General features: G+C 36.9%; 1 protein-coding gene across 1 annotated transcript; it reads left to right on the forward strand.

Moving 5' to 3' along the window:
- Positions 1 to 615: 615 nt before the first annotated feature.
- oafa (OAF homolog a (Drosophila)) lies at positions 616 to 19,499 on the forward strand. Its single transcript, XM_051862503.1, has 4 exons — positions 616 to 1,338; positions 15,299 to 15,433; positions 15,754 to 15,934; positions 17,749 to 19,499. Exons 1-4 carry the CDS (start codon positions 1,108 to 1,110, stop codon positions 18,015 to 18,017), a joined length of 816 nt encoding a protein of 271 aa, XP_051718463.1. The 5' UTR covers positions 616 to 1,107; the 3' UTR covers positions 18,018 to 19,499.
- Positions 19,500 to 19,512: the final 13 nt, after the last annotated feature.

The raw sequence follows: 19,512 nt of genomic DNA on the forward strand, positions 1-19,512 counted from the left end.
AACTATTCTTTTAACTCTGCAACATAATCAAAATTGACATAATCAAAATTCTTGTTTCTTCTGAATTATTGCTTTAAGCCCCAACAATAGAAAATCTCATTTTTATGATTATCTAAAAAACTTTATCTGCCATTTAATTTGTTAAAAAAATTATTTTTCAAACATCTATGCTGTTTGTCAGACCTTCACCAAACTTTACACACATCATCTTTAGACCATGCTTGCAAAAAGCTATCAAAAGAATGTTGATTTTTAACAATAATCAACATTCTCTGGTATGACACATTATGACTTTTATGTCTATATCTTGTGTGCACAAAGTCCAAACTTCTCAAAACTTTGTAAATATAGAGAACAAGTCATTCTGAGCAAACATGCTTAGATTCATGAATTTCTGATGCTCAGGAGGCTAACAGCAAATTCTAAAGTGACCTTCAAAAAAAGTTATAAAAAATATATATTTATTTTCTGATTTGTTAATGAATATGATCCATAAACCACCTATATTACATGAAGAGTTTAGTGCTAGGAATACATCTGGGAGTTGTGTATTAATCAGACGGTTATTTAAGAGGGCGCTACGCCTTTAAGAGTTTTCGAGCGCTGCCTGCGAAACTTTGGGAGCCCGTTGGACTGCTGCACTTTGGATAATGAAGGAAGTGACGAATCCGCAAGACTAGGAGAGAGAGGCAAAACTCCAGAGGAGAAAAACAGAAACCAAGATTGAAGTCAGCGTGAAGCGCAGTGTACTGAATGAACGCGAGCGTCATTGGCAAGAGCGCGAGTCGGCAAGAGATCACGAATCAAAGTTCCCTCAATGAGAGGCGCGAGACGAGTGGAAACACCAGATTGATCCCTGTGTGACGCGGCTCTCTTAAATGTTTATTTACCAAACGTGAAAAGTCTCTGGACCTGTTTTAAAAGACTTTATGAATTCATTTGTATATCCAGCTTCCAAAAAATATGGATGAAGTTGTGAAAGTGGAACGGCTGTGATGTTTTGAGGAGATAGCGGAGTCTATCTGAAGAGTCTTTTGGAATGAGTCGAACCGCATCAGCGACTGTTATACCAGTGGATTCTCCTTCTGAGATTTAGGATTATCTGGAATGTTTGCGAGGTGGATTTCACCGGGTTCAGTTCGGTTAACTGTGTTGGTTTGGCTGCTCACGCTGTCAGTAACTCTCGGGTCTGCTTCTGAGCTGAAGGTGAGGGTTCGTTTGGCCGATGGACAGATCACAGATGAACTTCTGGAAGCGGACAGTGAGAAAGACTCCATCACTGTGGAGTTTAAACAAGGAGATGGCACTCTTATAACTTTTGTGGCCGATTTCAAACAGGTAAGTTGAAACTGTGGCCAGGATGTATTTGTTTAATCAGATAGTCACGTAATGTCACAGAAGTGTGCTGGAATGCTGGACTTTTTTCATGATTCATTTCCCATTCACAGTGGGTGAATTATTTGTGCAATGTCAATTCCTACATTTGAGGACTTTAACAGGCCTAAGTCTTATTATATTTCATATTAAGAAACACTCTGAAGAACAAACTTGGTAAACAAAAAATGCTATGTTCAATATCTTAAAATATTTTAAGAAGCAGAAGTTGTGAATGTGATTTTGGAGTTCCACAAAACTTTTATAGAGTTACATTAATATTTGTTTAGTTGGCTGGCACTGTAATCCAAAGCAAATTACAGTCCATTCAAGATATCTCCTCAAAACCTATAAGATTTGGATCATTTTACTTACATTTCTAGCTTTACTACATTTGTCATTTACCAGATCATCTACAGTGATAAAGCCTCAAATATTGGTGATTAACTTGTAATTTGAGAAGTGGTTACTTTTCCTTCCTTGTGCCGTTAAAGACAGTGTCTCTGTGTTAAATCATCCACATTAGTGATGAACTTCTGACCTGAGGTCAGATTCTTTCACTGGTGATCATACCATCAGGATTAGCCGTGGCACTGTCACTGCCCTCATCCGCCTCAGTTCAGTCACGTCAGCAGCCCTCTGCCCCTCGCGTCCCCTGATCCTACACAGACGTGGTCAGTGTGGGGGTTTGGATCACATTTGGGAAGGCTTGAACTTTTCCTTTCCTCTTTTTATCAGTTCCACTGGCAGGCCTGTCTCCATTCTTCTCACATGTGGTTCTCATCTTGTGTTTCCCCTGTATCTCAGGGATTTATGGAAAGTTGAATTAATGATGACTTCCAGCTGCCGTACTGGATTTACTACACTGAAAGGGCTTTAACAGGATGGAGGAAGACAAATATTCATTCATTAGGAATATTACTGAATGAAGTATGGTTATTCTGGCACCCGCCTAATCAGGTGCTAAGTGAACCCTCTGGATTTGATTTACAAAGATGTAGCGTTTTTCTTTTATTATCTTTTCTTTTCTACATAGGCGTTTGATGGCAAATTTGATGTAGCATAGCTCTTCATTTCTTTCATTTATCAGAGTGAATGCTGCTTTGGTTTAGTTTTCTGTTGTTGTGGAATTTACATGGATGAAATGCCAACCTTGGCATATTTTAGACCAGATTCAGCAAATGAGTATTGTATTATTTTTTTTTTTTTACTTCTTTCTTACTCGGCTACACTTCATAATAATAATAATAATAATAAAGATTTTCTATTTGCTAAAGGGTTATTTCACCCAAAAATGAAAATTCGTCGTTCCACACCTGTAAGACCTTCGTTCATCTTCAGAACACCAATTAAGATATTTTTGATGAAATCCGATGGCTCAGTGAGGCCTGCATTGACAGAAAGTTAATTTACACTTTCAAATGCCCAGAAAGCTACTAAAGACGTATTTAAAACAGTTAATGTGACTACAGTGGCTCAACCTTAATGTTATGAAGCGACGAGAATACTTTTTGTGCGCCAAGAAAACAAAATAACGACTTTATTCAACAATATCTAGTGATGGGCGATTTCAAAACACTGCTTTTCATGAAGCTTCGAAGCTTTACGAATCTTTTGTTTCGAATCAGTGGTTCAGATCGCATATCAAACTGCCAAAGTCACGTGAACCATTGAAATTTCGAAACACTTATGACGTAACGAAGCCATGTGACTTTCACGCTCCGACTGATATATATATATAAAGCATATATAAGTATTTATTTACATGGCATCAATAAAGGGGTACTTTTAAGAATGGAAAGCTTCTGACAATTGCAGGATATAGGCCTAAAGTCACAATTGTGAGAAATAAAGACAGAATTGTAAGTTTATATCACGCAATTGCGAGAAAAAAAGTCAGAATTGTCACAAAAATAGTCGCAATCACCTTTTTTATTTTTTATTCAGTTGCGGAAACAAGCTTTCATATTCAAATACAGTTTACCCATCTCTACAAGTTATGTAACAGCTTGTTGTTTTGTTACTGTTCAGTTCCAGTTTCAATGGAAATCAGATGAGATGGGAATATCACGCATATCTACAAGGAAATATGTCAGTGGTTGTGGCCATTTTTTTAAGCATACATTTTCATAATATATATAAAAAAATATCTCAGTAACAGACTGGCCTTTTTTCCAGTTAGTGTGGAAAAAGTGTGGGCTGTATGAGGTTTTTTTTTTTACCATTTGGCCTACTTCGACTGTTTCAAGCTGCAGCAATTAGAGTAACACATCACAATCCAGCGGTGACTGTTATGTGGAAGAGAGATACTATGTGTGATTACATGAATCTTTCATCTCTAACTCAAGCTTTTCTATTAAACGGTTCTGTTGTCTTTCTAGTTGTATTGTGTTTCTCAGCGTTCTGCCTCTGCCTATCGGCAGCATATGCAGTGGTGAAGATGAATTCATATCAGCTCGCATCCGCTGCCAACCGAGGAGCCTAGCGTCTGCTTTTATGCTCATCTCCCTATTGGGATATCTTTGACCTGCTTGGACACAAGCCAACCTTCCTCTTTACTTTGAAATCTTATCAGCCCATAACGTTTGAGCTAGCTGGAAAATTTATTGTATTATATTCAACTTTAGGGCAATCATTTATTGTTGCTTGTGTCAAGAACATGTTGTGTTGACTCTGGTATTAGCAACTCATCATAAGTTCAGTGGAATTTTGACGTTGTTTCACTTTTGAATTTGTCATATTGTCACTTGTGGGAACTTGTCTGTCTTTTATGTCCCAGTTTTTCAATCCGCGTGCTGGGTCTTTGGATGCCATCCAGTCCGACCTGTTTCAAAATGTGCCACTGATTCTGAAACATGTGAAATGGAGGATGTGACCTTAACTACACACCGCACAGGCTTGAACAACCGCTCTCATTATGACACAATATATGTTTAAAAGACTTATGTCAATATGAATGACAGACCACACCCGTTGTGTAGACTTTGCTGTTTTACATTACAATAAAGGAACTAATACACTGCATGAGTGGTGCAGTATAAATATTGCATTGCAATATGCTGGATTTAGAGATGATTTTATTCATCAGGACAGCACATTTCACCTTTAAAATCCTTGTAAAATATGGTTTTTGCACCACACAAAAGATGCTGCTTACAAATCAGGAAACTGTGTGCGGTGTCTCTCATAACTAGTTACAGTTAAGTTCACATTTTAATGTTCAAGTGTGTCGGCAACAGGCAGAACATCTTTGGCTACAAGGTGATGTCTTAATTCAAGCCAGAATAAGGCAGATGTTGACCCTTTGAATGCTGCTGAGAAAGAAGAGGCCTCATTTACCCACAGACACTGTTATGCAAAGTGCTGAACCGTTCAAGTCAGTTGATCCAGAGCACATTCGAGCAACGTCAGTGTTAAAATATTTTGAGCACTGAGAAACAGAAATATGCTGATTTTTGAACCTTAATTTTCTTGTACTTTCAAGTACAGCAGTCTTCTTTTAGCATAGCAGTATTTTACTGTGTGTTGCAATTTGGTAAAACACTTGATTGCAGAGCACAGATTGCATTAAAAAATCCCTGCTGTGTGAGCTCAAATGGACTGTCTTCATGTTTCATAAATCGTCACAAGCAAATTTCATATCATCAGTTTGATTGCTGAAGATTGCTATCTTTGTACCTTAGCTTCATATAGTGTACGTACGTAATCAACGTGATAATTTCTTCCTCAGTCACTGGTTTGAATGATGCACAACTTTTTGCCAGTGGCGGAAGAATTCAAACCATAAATATGTTAATTTAAATATATATTATTTTTTTCGCTAAAAACATGAAGATGTGATTTTGTTCCTCATATTTCCATTTTGGTGGCTTATTCAACTTAGGACGAAAGTGTAATGCCTCTCGCAGTTCAAAGCCCTTACGCTACGTCCTACGCCTTCAGTATAACTTGTTACTGTATAACTTGTAGTACTTTATAACTTGTTAAATATGGATATTATTCTTACACAAACACATTGCTTCACTTCAAAAGGCCTTTATTAGCCGGAGCCGTGTGGAGTATGTTTATGATGGATGGATGCACTTTCTTCAGCTTCATACTCTTTGGTCCCGCTCACTGCCACTATAAAGCTTAGATGCGTCAGGATATTTATTAATAAAACTCCGATTGTGTTTATCAGAAAGAAGAAAGTCATATACACCTAGGATGGCTTGAGGGTGAGTAAAGCTTGGGGCAATTTTCATTTTAAAGTGAACTAATCCATTAACCGCTACACCAACTACCTATTAATAAGCAATAAATTAGGAGGTTTTTGAGTGGGGAAAAGTCATAGTTAATAGTGAATATGTTCCCCATACTAAAGTGTTACCATTTTCTTTACTCACAAAAGCTGTTTTTTATTTGCATTAGGCACTTGGTGAGTGTTATTTTGGACCCTGAAGGGAGATGAAGAGCATTTTACTACTCATAATACATTCACTATGCTACCAGCATTAGTTTGCATAGTTAAACATGCTTTTTATCATTCAGGATGAGCTGTTTCCTTAAAGCCACTCCAAAGCGACAGCCACAAGAGAATATATAACCCATGATCTGTTTGACTCATTGCTTTATGAATCAAGCCTTGGGTTACATCAGTTCTTCCTAAGTCAAACTTTCTGGTGAAAGACATTGTATAACCTAGGGTTGCATTTTTGTTTTCTTGATGAGGCATATCTTCATGGAAATGAGATGTACTTCCTCTTATAGTTTACAGGAACAGCATGAATCGTCCCTGCTACGTTTGGGTCTTGTCTTTTCTTCTCCCACGCTCTGACGTCTCCCTCTGGGTCTTGTGCAATACCTTTGACTTGGTATGGGGTGTTGAAATATTGGTGTAATGTTTGTAAAGAGCCATCAGCTTTAAGATCTTGATTTATTATTAAACACTTAAGCTTTTGTTCCAAATCCAGATGTTTGGTTCGTTTTAAGATGCTTGTGGAAGAAGTTAACAGCCCATAGGAGGTAGCGCCATGATCTTGACTAGAGCAGATGAGCATAAATCAGTGTGAAGCACAATCAGGCAGCTGAAACAGGGTAAAGACGTCCCTGCTGTCCCGCAGGAGCTCAAGTTAGCCACATGCCAAATAGGAGTCAAAGGTCACACGGAGACAACCCGGTGGCAGCAATGGTCTTCCATTACCATAAGAGCCAAGTGCCTCTATTTTTGTCATGTTGTTTGGTTTTTGGTGTCATATTCAGAGGAAATCTACTTTAAAATGTTGCCAAAACAGAATTGCTTGTTTCCTTCTTCGCTGACTTTTATTTAGTGCAATACATGTAATGTTTTTGTTCTTAAGTGTGTAAGACCTCAAATTCCTCTTGTACTTAACCACCACAGGCATTTCTCCCACGCTCTGTCTTTTGTCCGAGGTTGCTGTTCATCAGAGCGAAAGGTTAAATGCTGGCATGCACCTGTGCCTTTTCACCAGCCTTCTTAGAAAACCAATTAAACATCTCTGCCATCACATAACGAGCTGTAATCCAGTTAAACAGAAATTCTACACAATAGCGTTTACGTAATTTCTCCTTGAAGAGGAACCACATTTACCATAAACATTTTGCATATCTGTTTCTTCTGGAACATGTCTGCGTGCCTTGTTATTTGTGTGTATTAATCTTAGGCTAAATCTTTCCCTTAGTTACCTTTTAACTGCTCGGGATGTTTGGTTATATGCAAAATCATTGATCTTTGAAGTCTTGCCAATCTGGAATTTTGTTTCACAAGGGAAATTTCAAAGCATGCATACCTGCATTCTGACTCAGCCTTGATTACTTCAGTCTAGTGACTTGGCTTAAGGGAAATATCACCAAAAAATGAAAATTGTCACCATTTATGTCTCACCTCTCATGTCGTTTCAAACCTGTATGACTTAATTTCTACTGTGGAACAAAAGAGAAGATATTTTGAAGAGTGTTTCAACTGTTTTTGTCTGTACAATGAAAGACAATGGGGTCCAAAACAACTTTCTAATGACTCATGACTTGGAAATGTCTCGGAAACATACTTTACTCAGATCAATATTGGCGAACATGCGGTTGTACGTACTTATGTGGTAGTAAAAGGATCTCAAGGGAGCTTTAAAGTTACCTTCAAATGTCTTTGCTATTAATACAGATGTGTTGTGACTCAGGTAGCAGCTATAAACATGTCAACAGTTGAATGTGTGCTATTGTATAAACTGTTGGTCCTCCAGAAAACTGACTGTTGATAAGAAGAGTGTTTACTAATATAGCACATTATGAATTGTGTTAAGACAGATTTTCAAATATATGATGTGTGAAACCTTGCATTCACATATATATGCATGTTTTGGGCCTAAGGGTAAATGTTGTGTAATGTGGAGAAGGATCTCTAATATCTTTCATCTAATCAAATTAATCCATAGATCTGTCCGTAGTTTACGAGTCAAAAGCTGCTAAGGTGTAATTGAATGTAATAAATCATCTAAAAATTATCATCTTTTATTGGAAAATTTAAACATTTTATCAAACTAGATATTTGCCTTAATCTTTTAAACAACTGCAAGCTACATTTTTATAAAAATCACCTGTCAAGTTTATGATATATATTACATCAGCATATGAGAGTCAAATTAGACGACTACAGGAACTCATCTCAAAATCACTCATTTAACAGTTCATCTATTGCCGAAATTATGAGGAAAAAGATCAGTTAAGAATAGAAAATTATTGAAAATGTTCAAATCAGGAATGCCAGAATCAGAATGCGGAGTTTGTGTAACAAAAATGTCCGTCAAAACCAACACGTTGAACGATGTTCACAGACTCAGCAAAGTTTTTCAGTTGGATTGGTGTTTGTTCTCTTTAGTATGTGTGAAGTATTTCACTTATTTAAAGTATTTCAAAACAAATTATATTCACGTACATTATGTATTATGCATATTATCATCTCAGGCCGCTATTTTCTCACTCCTTCCAGGAAATTCTTGTATTTGCTGAAGCTTTGCTTCTCGTAAATACTACCATGTATTGTGCACGTTATTTTTTGACAGACATCGATTTTGTGATATTCTTATAATGTGGATTTAAAAACAGATGGATTGTAAGGTAAATTTTTATTTCTTAGCTGGCAAGTATTCAGTGATGTGATTGATGCACATGAGTGTGTTTTTGTCAGTGTTTTTAGTTCTAATATTCCAAACGTTTTTGATGGACGTAAAAACGTCCTGTGAGGGGTAAACTATGAGACTTTCGAAATGCTTTTTGCGTAGTTCATTATACTTATTTTACAAAATGAAGTTTATTTTGTGGCTTAAATAGAGGCACATGTTTGGCTTGTCAAAAATTATACATTTAGCTGTTGCAAATTCGTTGACTTTTGAAAGTCAAGTTCATTTTTTACCAGGAAATGATTTGATGCACAAGTTGTTTTTATTGTCTCTTAAAACAAAAATCTTTTTTTTTTTTAAACCCATGAAAATGCAGATCCCGTTTTAAATAATAGTGAAAAATCACTTTTTTAAACTGTTGTTCCATTATATCCCCTTAGCAGATTTTTGACTTTGAGATGGTAATACAGATGTTAATAATGCATGTAATGTGAAATCTTGAAGTAGATGCCCTCTTGTTTTGCACAACATTTAGTTTTCTCATTTCTCTTGTGTAATTCGTGTTTGTGTTTTGGCAAGAACAAAGTTTTTTAATGACAACATGTGCATTATATTGCAAACAGGGATCTTAAGCAATTCCACTAAAGGCCTCTTGGGTAGACATTATTCATGCCAGTTGTTACAGAAGAAAGCACTTGCAAACATAAAACAACCATCTTTATTGTGGCAGAACAAAGAGCATGTTATTGACATGTTTTTTTAAAATAATTCATCAATGTCACTGCATAGTAGTGTGGCACAATTAACAAAAATGCATTTTATCTCTTCTGTCGTAGTCGCTTGTCTCTAGAGATGAATTTAGAGGGTGTTTTATGTTTAAGGGACACAAACAAACATGAAGTTGGAAGGCTAGTGTTATATAAACTACCACAGATTCAGATCTGAACAGTGATCGCTTAAGTTACAAGTTCAAAAACTTCCAAAACAAAGCATAAAGCAACAAGAAGTGATGAGCTTCTCGTCTTGTAGTGTGCACTTGGCTTTAGTTATGTTAAAGGGACAGTGCACCCAATCACATAAATTTATGTACTAAGCTTTATGTCGTTCCAGTCCTGTTTGACTTTATTCTGACTTTATTCTGTGGAACAAAAATAATAATCTGTTTGAAAAAAATGTTTTGGACTCCACTGACTTTCATAGGATGGACAAAGTTTTTCAAAATATCTTTGGTACAGCAAGAACACAAGCCAACAAGCTATGACTTTATTGTTCTTGATGATAAATCGACATCGGGCATGTCTGACGTGAATTTTATGGCATAAGCAACATTTGGAACAGACTGTGAAAGCATTGCCAAACTTCGCGATGATGCCACTGTCAGACGTCAACAGCATAGTCCAAACAAACACGCCGTGATCCTGCAGCAGGAAGCAGGACCAGGAGCAGAAGCTAGTGTTTGCTTTGACTTCAGAGATATATTTCTTCAGGACTGTCAAAATAAACTCTTCTGCACCAAGATTTATGTTTAGTCTCTAATCTGGTCATTTGACAGACCTGGGCAAGGTTGGAGGTTGAATGAATGAAGAACTGAGCTGAGGATCTACATGACTGAAGTATTTACTCACTAACCCGGCTTAGACATGTTTCTGCATGGAGGGGGTCAAACAGAGAATTGTAACAGGACCCCAGAGGAAAGCGAATGAGATACTCGCCTCAGATAAGGAAAGAGGAAATTGCAGAGCAATGAAGATAAAGAATAGTTGTAAAGAGAAATCAATGATTGAGCTACCGATATCATCAACTTGCATAAGCAGATGTGAGTGGTTTACCTGTACAGTGTCAGCTCGCAGGGTTTCTCCCTGTTGTCATCAAGGTGTTTGCAAAGCAGTGACGCCAACACTTCCCTGTAATTAAATTGAGTGCCTAGAGCAACCCCTCTCTCCGTTCCTTAAACCAAACCGCCTTTCTGCCGACTGGGAGGTCCTTCTAGTGCCAGAGCTTAAAATAACAACTGCCTGCTCAGTCCCCCCCTCTTGTGTTTGCTGATTGTTCTGTCACCCATGCAGTAATTCCACCAGGTCTGCCTCCTCCGTCACTTTAATTACGTTCCTGCTGCTTCGTCCTCTGAAGAGCTTCCATGCAGAACAGTTCTTCATTGCACTATAGTTTTAAGTTATTATTGGATGTCTGTCATTACATGTACTGATTCACAGATTGGGATTTGTGTACTTATTACTTCATTTTGTATAGTGTCTATGTAAATGTAATGTAATTTCTATGTGGTGGAACTATGACGTCACTTTGTAGGCCAATCTGCATTTAGCATCACGCTGGTTCCCTTGACAAAAAACCCAATATGATTTTCCCATAGGCTTTTGGATTATCGCAAAAAGTAAGCTCTGTGATCAACAAAACTTGGATACTTTAACGATTTGTCCATCAAGGTCATTTTCACTTTTTTTTAAATTTTGAAGCCTAAATGCAGTCACCTGAAGCAAAAAGCTAAAAGTAGGCTACAAGCGAACTACTAGCTTTAAAAAATCATGGGTAGGTTAATTTAAGTTGTAGAATAAAATGTGAAAGTATCTTGAGCTTAACCACAGACCTTATTTCAGCCATTAACCAAAAACCCATTCAAAAAAACCCATTGACTTTGGGACGATGGAACTGGAAGTGCTAAAATGCTAACTCGCGTCCGGGTTTTGGCCTACAAAAATGCTTCATAGTTCCACCACTCTATTCTGAACATAAATAAGAGATGCTAGTATATAGTAGGGTGGTCAAAAGTACTGACTTCGGTACCAAGTTGGTACTGAAATTTTAAAAATGTAACGATACCAGAATTTCCCCCTAGCATTTTAAGCGCTGTTAAGTGGATTCTTAAACACCTTTGATTGGCCATTGTGTTCACGTGCTCAACAGATATGTCTGTGATTGGCTGCAATGATCAACACTTCAAAAACATGTTGTAAATAGACATCTTTTATGCTCTTCATCGAGCACTTACACAGATACACACGGGAGAGTTTGAAGCAGTCCTCTATCAGCGGATCCCTGTTGAGCGAATGAACACAATACGCCAATCAGAGGTGTTTAAGAATCCGCTCAACAGCACTCAATGCTGGTATCGTCACATTTTTAAAATTTCAGTATCGACTTGGTAAAAGTGCTCTGTACTGTTGACAACCCTAGAACGTAGTAGTATGTATGCTGCTATGGTAGTACTTGAACCACAGATTTGACCAAGGGCAAAATAAATGAGGTGAAGCATTAAGAAAAAACACTACCGATTTTTTTTTTTTTTTTTTTTTTTTTTTTTTAATGTTTTTGAAAAATGTCTCTTATGCTAAAATATTTTCTTTGATGTTTTGATCAAAAATACAGTTAAAACAGTAATATTGTGAAATATTATTACAATTTACATGGCCCCAGTGTTACTGGCCCCAAATTTTCTTGTATTTATTTGTCAGTTTGTAAAATGATTTATTTATACTTTTTTTAAACTATTATATCAATAATTGTTGTCTTTATTTTATTTTTAAATGGCACTCCTAGTCCTCCATTAAAACGGGTCATTTGTTCTCAAATTTTTACCAAGTTTACGCAAGAAAAACAAACATTTCATTTGGATTGGAAAGAAGTCACAAAGACTACGTCTACATTATTGTGGATACATTTGAACGTGCAGTTTTAAAACGGTAAATTCACCTTACTGCGCATGCGTGTAAGCTCACTGAGATGATACAGATGAAACAAACAATCAAGTTCTCACGCTATTCTTCTGGCAGGATCATTTTATTTAGCAAAATATCTCCCCATTCATTGATGCATTCAGTTCGCACTCAATCACCATTATATATTTGGTCTAAAACGCACCTGCCCTCATGTTTTGCCGCAGGACACCAATTGTGAGTAAATTTTTTTCATCTTTGCAGGACTGTGATATGAAAAGTGTACGAAGTAACATATCTTTAGCAACAATGTGAAAGTGAATAGCATATAACAGGCACAATACTGGGTATAAACACATATCTATCGGTACAATATGCGTCACATGGCTAAACGTGTCATCGTTTTTGAACGCTTCCGTTTTCACAGTCCACACTACAATGCGAAAACAATGTCTTCAAATTTATCCACTAGAGTATCTTCAAAAAGCTCAGTTTTCGTAGGACAAAAACATGTCTCAGTGTGGACGGAAGGCCAGAAAAGATACGTTTTCAAACTAAAAAGTATTAGTGTGGACAAGACCAAAGTTTGTCTGTGGAACTGAATTTACCTCCTCAGGGAAAAACTAACAAATAAGAGAGCATTGTCATTCAAATAGAATATTAGAGGAGGTGAATGATTCTTGGCTGTCTATCTGTCACAGGCTCAGTGAGACTGGAGCTCCATGAGTTTAGAGGTTGACCAACTCTGGAAACCAGATGGAAGTTTCTAGAAAGAGAATGAGATGAGAGCTCCAGAGCAAACAAAGACAGCTTTGGCTTGTTTATTTTGATTGTCTGAGAAAACCTCCTACTTTGCGAACGAAACCCTGAAAGCTTTCTCCCTTCTGTCGGCTTGGTGCTCGAGACCTTACTGTGAAAAACAAGAGGAGGAGGGAGTGAGGAGAATGTGTGTGTCTTCTGCTGGCAGAGTCATGAGGATGCCAGAGCAAGGAGAAGCTGATGAATGGGTACACAGGTTAATGGCCCTGCTCTCCTCTCTAGGGTTTCCCATAATGCCTTTACATGGAAGTCTTTATGGGCACGGGGGCGCTGCCAGATATTTGGTCTGGTTGCTAACAGCAACTCAGTCATGTGCTGAAATATACAGTGTCTCTCTGTTGTTCTAGGCTGAAACACTATAAAATGTTGTAATGAGGATCTGACTGTAAGCTTGAAGGTTGACGGCTGACTTTCAAATGCTAAAAAGCAAGAATTTAGGAGCCAAAATGGATAAAATCGATGGGTATTTGATAGGGCTGTGATCTCATGTGAGTGACAGGTTGTCCTGCCCTCGCGCTAGTAAACACATCATCAGAGAAGAGATGTTGCCACAAGAGGGAGGGCAAGTTTTTTTTAATTAAAAATTATAAGGGCTCTTGAATTATTTATTTATTTTTTTTAAATAATTATGTGCACGGACAAATCGTTTATAATATACAGTGAGGTATTCCATAAAAAATAAGAGTTGTCCATTTTGATTTTGTGGTGACTTTAATAATCATGATTATTTTATTTTATTAAAAAAAAAAATTGGGATTATTAATCACAATTGTTTTCATTTGAGAAATTTCTTTTTATAATTTCTTTTATAATTAGTAGAGATGCACCGATACCAAATTTCTCCACCCATACAATAGCCGATTATTCAGAATATCTACCGATAATTTGATTTTCTTAAGAAAAAAAATCTCTCCCAAACAATGCTGCAAACTATACAGGAAACCCTCTCATTTGGTACATTACTATAATATTAAAGGTTAAAATTAACAACAGAGCCCAAACTATTATATTAAACTGCTATTTATTTTCAGATGTAATAATTAATCAAATAAAAACTGAAATGTTTGTGTATGCAACTCAGTTGCACATAAGGTAGTTTTCATAAGCACTTGTCTTCATGGCAGATTTATTCAAACATACATATATAATTAACAGTAAATAAGCTCCTCTTTAGTGAAGCTCCTCTCTAACGAACTGTGAACACTGGATAACTTTCCTAAGGTAAATGCTACGTTAATTGACATTGTTCACAAGCCATTTTACTGACATCTTTCCGCGGTTGAAACACAGATTAAGTGATTACATGAGACATGATTCATTTCAATAAGTTGTACTATATTTTCAACATACCGTTTGATGTTCATGCATGTTTTTTCATGCTATAACTTGTATTAAAGTGGAAGAAAAGACGCTTGAATTGAGGCGCTACAGCGATCTGTCGTCACATTTAAGAGTGCCATTTATTGTTTGAATTTTGTGATTAAAATGGACAGAATTTGAAATCTGAGACTTCAGAGGGTCAAATAGAGCTTTTATGCCGCTATTTCTTAAACTGTTAATGCTCCATTGTTGCTTTAACTTGTCCTAAATTCAACACAAGAAAGATTTTCTTCACATGCAGTATGAGCATGTTTTTCCGCCCTGTTTTGATTGATAGGATATAATCGGCCCTGATCTTTGGCTGTTTTTAAACAATCGGTCAATAGCCAATAGTGAAAATACTTTCTTTTATACTGATTCAAATTACTGGCAGATACATCAGTGCATCTCTAATAATTAGAATTGTTGCACTTTCCTGTAAGCACAAATTAAGAAAACATTAAAGGGATAATTCACCCAAAAATGAAAATTCTGTCATCATTTATTCACCCTCAGGTTATGATGAGCAAATGATGGCAGAATTTTCATTTCTGGGTGAACTATCCCTTTAACCCATATGCAAGGATATTTTACCTTATCATTCTACATTATGAAAGCTAAAACAATGAAATTTCTAATGCTAATTACAATATTTCCAAATTATTTCAATGTTTTTAAATATTAAAACAAGTATTGTAGCACAGAAGTGTATTTACTACAATCACAAACAGTATAACTGAGATTCATGTTTGGATATATCACAAATAACGCAGATGATTATGCTTAAATAATCGAGAGAAGAAGAAATCGTGGTCACAATTCATATATGATTAATCATGCAGCCCTAGTATTTGATGCCATACAAGTCTCCAACTCAAAGAGTTTAGTATTTGTAGTTATAATGTAACATTATGTCTTAAGGAGTGGCACAATGTAACGATGACTGCATGTTTTTCTTCTCAGGATGTGAAGATCTTCCGGGCGCTGATCCTGGGAGAACTGGAGAGAGGGCAGAGCCAGTACCAGGCGCTCTGCTTCATCACGAGACTCAACCACAATGAGATCATCCCCAGCGAGTCCATGGCCAGACTGCGACAGGTCAGTCTGCTGCTCTCAGGCTCCCTTGGTGGCTGATGACGGGGCAAGGAGAAGTCATTGGGGTGGAAAGGTTGGGAGTGGGAGCAGATCCGGGGTGTTAGAGTTGAGCTCATGGGTTAACTGTGTTGCGTAGGAGTGTGATGTTTTAAATTTAAGATCTCAGAGGAAAAGGGCTGTAAAAGGCCTTTGATGAGTAGTTCCTGGGAGGGCGGCCAAGGTCCTAAATGTGTGAAAATGAAAGGTGCGATAAAAGACTGTAAACATCTAGCTTTAAAGAATGACAGAAGTAATACTAAAAATCTTTGTTTTATATTTTGCAGAAAAATCCCCAGGCCATCCGCACAGCGGAAGAGAAGAGAAGCACAGAGATGCTGAGCATGAACGTAGCGGTCAATTTGACACGAACGTGGCAGCTGAGTGCCCACATCCACAACATGTGCAGTGTGGCCCGGGAGGCCGTGTACACGCGTGAGGCTGATGTCAGACACTGGCTGGACAGAGGCAAGCATGCTCACTGCGATCCCTTAATTACACCCTACCAAACCCAGCACACTTAAATATAACGCTGACATTGTGTTCTTCACATCTTAACCCTCTAAAGCCTGATGGGTAACACTTTACAATAAGGTTCATTAGTTAAACATTAGTTAATGTATTAACTAACATGAACTAACCATGAGCAATACATTTGTTACTGTATTTGTTAATCTTTGTTAACGTTAGTTAATAAAATCCAGCTAATTCATAGTTTGTTCATGTTAGTTCACAGTGCACTAACTAATGTTGACAAATACAACTCTTGATTTTAATAATGTATTAGTAAATGTTGAAATTAACAACAGATTAATAAATGCTGTAGAATTGCAGTTCATTATTAGTTCATGTTAACTAATGTTAATTAATGAACCTTATTGTAAATTGTTACTGCATTTCACTTGAACTGCATATTGTACCTTTAGACAAAATATGTAAAAATAATTATAATAAAAATTTGCATACTGTAGATCATGTTCATTGACACATGAGGCTTTAATGGTGAAATACTGATCCCAACAAAAATGTATGGTAACACTTTACAATGGTCCTATTAGTTAACATTAGTTAGTGCATTAATTAACATTAGCTAACAATAAACATTTATAATAATAATAATAATAATAATGCATTTTATTTAACGCCGCCTTTCATTATACCCAAGGTCACCTTACAAGCAATCAAAATAGTAATATAATAAGGAATTTAAAAATTAATAAACAAGTAAACTAAATAACAATAAACAAATCCCATTAGCATCACAGTGTGTGTGTGTATATATATATATATATATATATATATATATAATATACATACACTGATATTTATATATGTATTTATACAACAGTTCTTTCTGGTTCTCATGACTGAGAGCCATGCAAAATTTTCCCAGTATCAGTACTGGTACCGTTTCACTGTTTTAATCACTCCGCTTGCGCCGTCTGTCATGGCGGTCGAGCAAATCCACCATATTTTTTATAAATACTACTGTTGTTATGTCACGAAATGAAGTTTAAAGAGTTTTATTTAGATGAGAATGTAGTTAATTAGACCTCAAATATGTGACTTATATGTGACTGTGGGAAATCCCCTTAACTTTTAAAAGGACAAAGATATCACTTTTCTCAGCGGACATTCAAACTGATTTTTTTATAATGGATATAAAATGATTGACATTGATCTGAAGAATGTATGCTATATCAGATGCAGGTAATACACTCATTTAGTCGATCTCTCTCTCATAATACCATAATACTCTACATAATACAATAGGCTTCAATGAAGCGATTCAACGTTCCTTCGTTACTAGTTCTAAAGTGGCGTTTTAGAATTAGTAATGGAGGCTTGGGCTCAATTGTTAAACCATCAACTTGAGATTTGAGTCCATGGCGGGAGGAAGTAGTTCTGCACAAAAGAGAGTTTTAAAGGCACTCCGTTGTTGTTATTTATTCACACATTTGTGCTGTCGAACTGTTGTATGCAATATCACACTTGTAGCCATCCGATATGGCAGGCTGTGATTGCTTACGGCACTTGGCCGCTCATATACAGCCATATCACACATCTACTTGTGTGATATTGCTCATATATATACTTTTCTGCATCAAATGTGAAAATTATGGGGGAGAAGGATCTGTAGTAAATCTAATTTAATGTAGTTAGACCTAGTACAGATGCATTACTGTTTTAACTGGAACACATCACTGTAACACCTCACTGACCTACATTGCTTGAAGCGTAATGATCGTTACCTATAATAAATTATTTTTCCGATTCTTCAGGCGTCGAGGGTTCCATGTTCGAGCCTCAAGCAGTGGAGGTGCCAAGTCTGCAGAGCTGCGGGACAGTGAAGGACCTGTGGCAGCCTTGCTCCTGTAGCTACAATCTCAGACTGGAATGGTACCCCTGCCTGCTGAAGTACTGTCGCAACAGGGACGTCTCCGGCAGGGGCAACCCGTATAAATGTGGCATCAAAAGCTGCAGCAAAGGCTACCAGTTTACTTACTATGTACCGCACAAACAGCTGTGTCTGTGGGAGGAAGAGACCTAGAACCACATATGCTTCTACAAAAACATATTTAATGTGACCTTTACCAGAGGTTTCGTTCACCTCCGAGCCTTTAGACTCGTGCCTTCTGCACAGAAGAAGTTATGCTGGATGGGTGTGGATGGAGTGTGATTTGAGCTAATTTTGTTTTTCCAGAGCAGTTGGCCACATCTTTGAGCTGTCGACTGTGCATTTAAGCTGGTCAGTAGTTTTAAAGCTCTTACCAGCACTGTGGAATGAGTATCTTTTGAGTCTTGACATACAGACCCAAGTGAGCAACCTGTGAATTAGTCAGAATATAACAAGATGTCATCTTAAAATTAGCTGGATCTCATCAGGTTGCCTTTTTTTTTTTTTTTTTTTTTTTTCCTGAAGCTGGTATTATTTATTTTGCAGTGGGAAATGATTGAAAACACTTAAGCACAGCGCACATGTTCAGAGAAAATGCCTTTTTCTCTCTTTTTTAAAGATTTTTTTTTTTCTGTATTCTGACTGTTAGATTTAAAGCACTGCATTAAGTTAATGGTGGACATAGACATGCTTTGATCAATGTTGGTACAGGACAAAAAATGGTACAGAGTCATTCTCCAAATGATTCAAACAGATTCAATCATGTGAATTTTCTCACCTCAAGTCTTAATGCGAGCAACAATTTTGGATTCTTTGGGGGTGTGTTTCATCTTCATAAGGATGGACTTGTCTTTATCGCATTGCACAACAGTATCATTTAAGGTCCAGTTGGATCAATTTTAACTTATAGTTTGAAGTATGGACATAAGTTGGGAGCAGTCAATGCTGCAAAAGTAACATGGGAAACCAAAGTAATGTATGTTCTGAAAACAGAGGGAGAGAAAGTGAGAAAACAGACTGATGAAATCCTGCTTAGATTGTTGCTACTGTGCATCCAACACTGCCATCTTCTGGTTATGGAACATTACTGTCACTCAGGCGCCTCCTATCAATATGACCTCAGTACATCAACAGAGCTGTGAAACCATTACAAATGTGGGTTCACATCCTTTTGTGTGGTATCAAATGTCCTTGAAGATTTCACTGCTTCAGAAGTCACTTAAATATTCAATAGGACCAAATCCACAGACTAAGCTCTAATCATGAAGAAGAGAAACAGTTATTGTTTCACATTTCACTACATTTACCTTCAACTTACCACTCTTACCATGCGAATGTTCACTTTTAACATACACGTTTGACTTGGTTGTAGTTCATTGTACTAAAATGTTTATACTGATTTATTTAATTTTGTTTTGTTTCAAAGAGTTAAAGTGTTATGTTAAAAGTGTTGTTTGAGATTACACCTCCTAAACCGACAGCTTTTGTCTGGGATACAAGTGCCTTGGTGATTCAGTGTTTACTGATTCTTTTTGAGGATAAAGCTGTTATGAATAAAGTATCAAAACTATTTTCCTATGAAAATGAATATGAACATAATATGAAGTAATTTTAAATAAAAGCTCCTTCAGCAAAGTGTCATATAACC

The sequence above is a fragment of the Ctenopharyngodon idella genome, chromosome 15 (genome assembly GCF_019924925.1).
Source record: "Ctenopharyngodon idella isolate HZGC_01 chromosome 15, HZGC01, whole genome shotgun sequence".
Taxonomy (NCBI): domain Eukaryota; kingdom Metazoa; phylum Chordata; class Actinopteri; order Cypriniformes; family Xenocyprididae; genus Ctenopharyngodon; species Ctenopharyngodon idella.

Bases quoted from the DNA above. Each gene is read 5' to 3' on its own strand.
- oafa (XM_051862503.1), top strand. From the start codon at position 1,108: ATGTTTGCGAGGTGGATTTCACCGGGTTCAGTTCGGTTAACTGTGTTG. The intron at 15,434-15,753 runs GTCAGTCTGCTG...TATATTTTGCAG, and splicing joins CCATGGCCAGACTGCGACAG to AAAAATCCCCAGGCCATCCG. The intron at 15,935-17,748 runs GCAAGCATGCTC...CCGATTCTTCAG, and splicing joins CAGACACTGGCTGGACAGAG to GCGTCGAGGGTTCCATGTTC.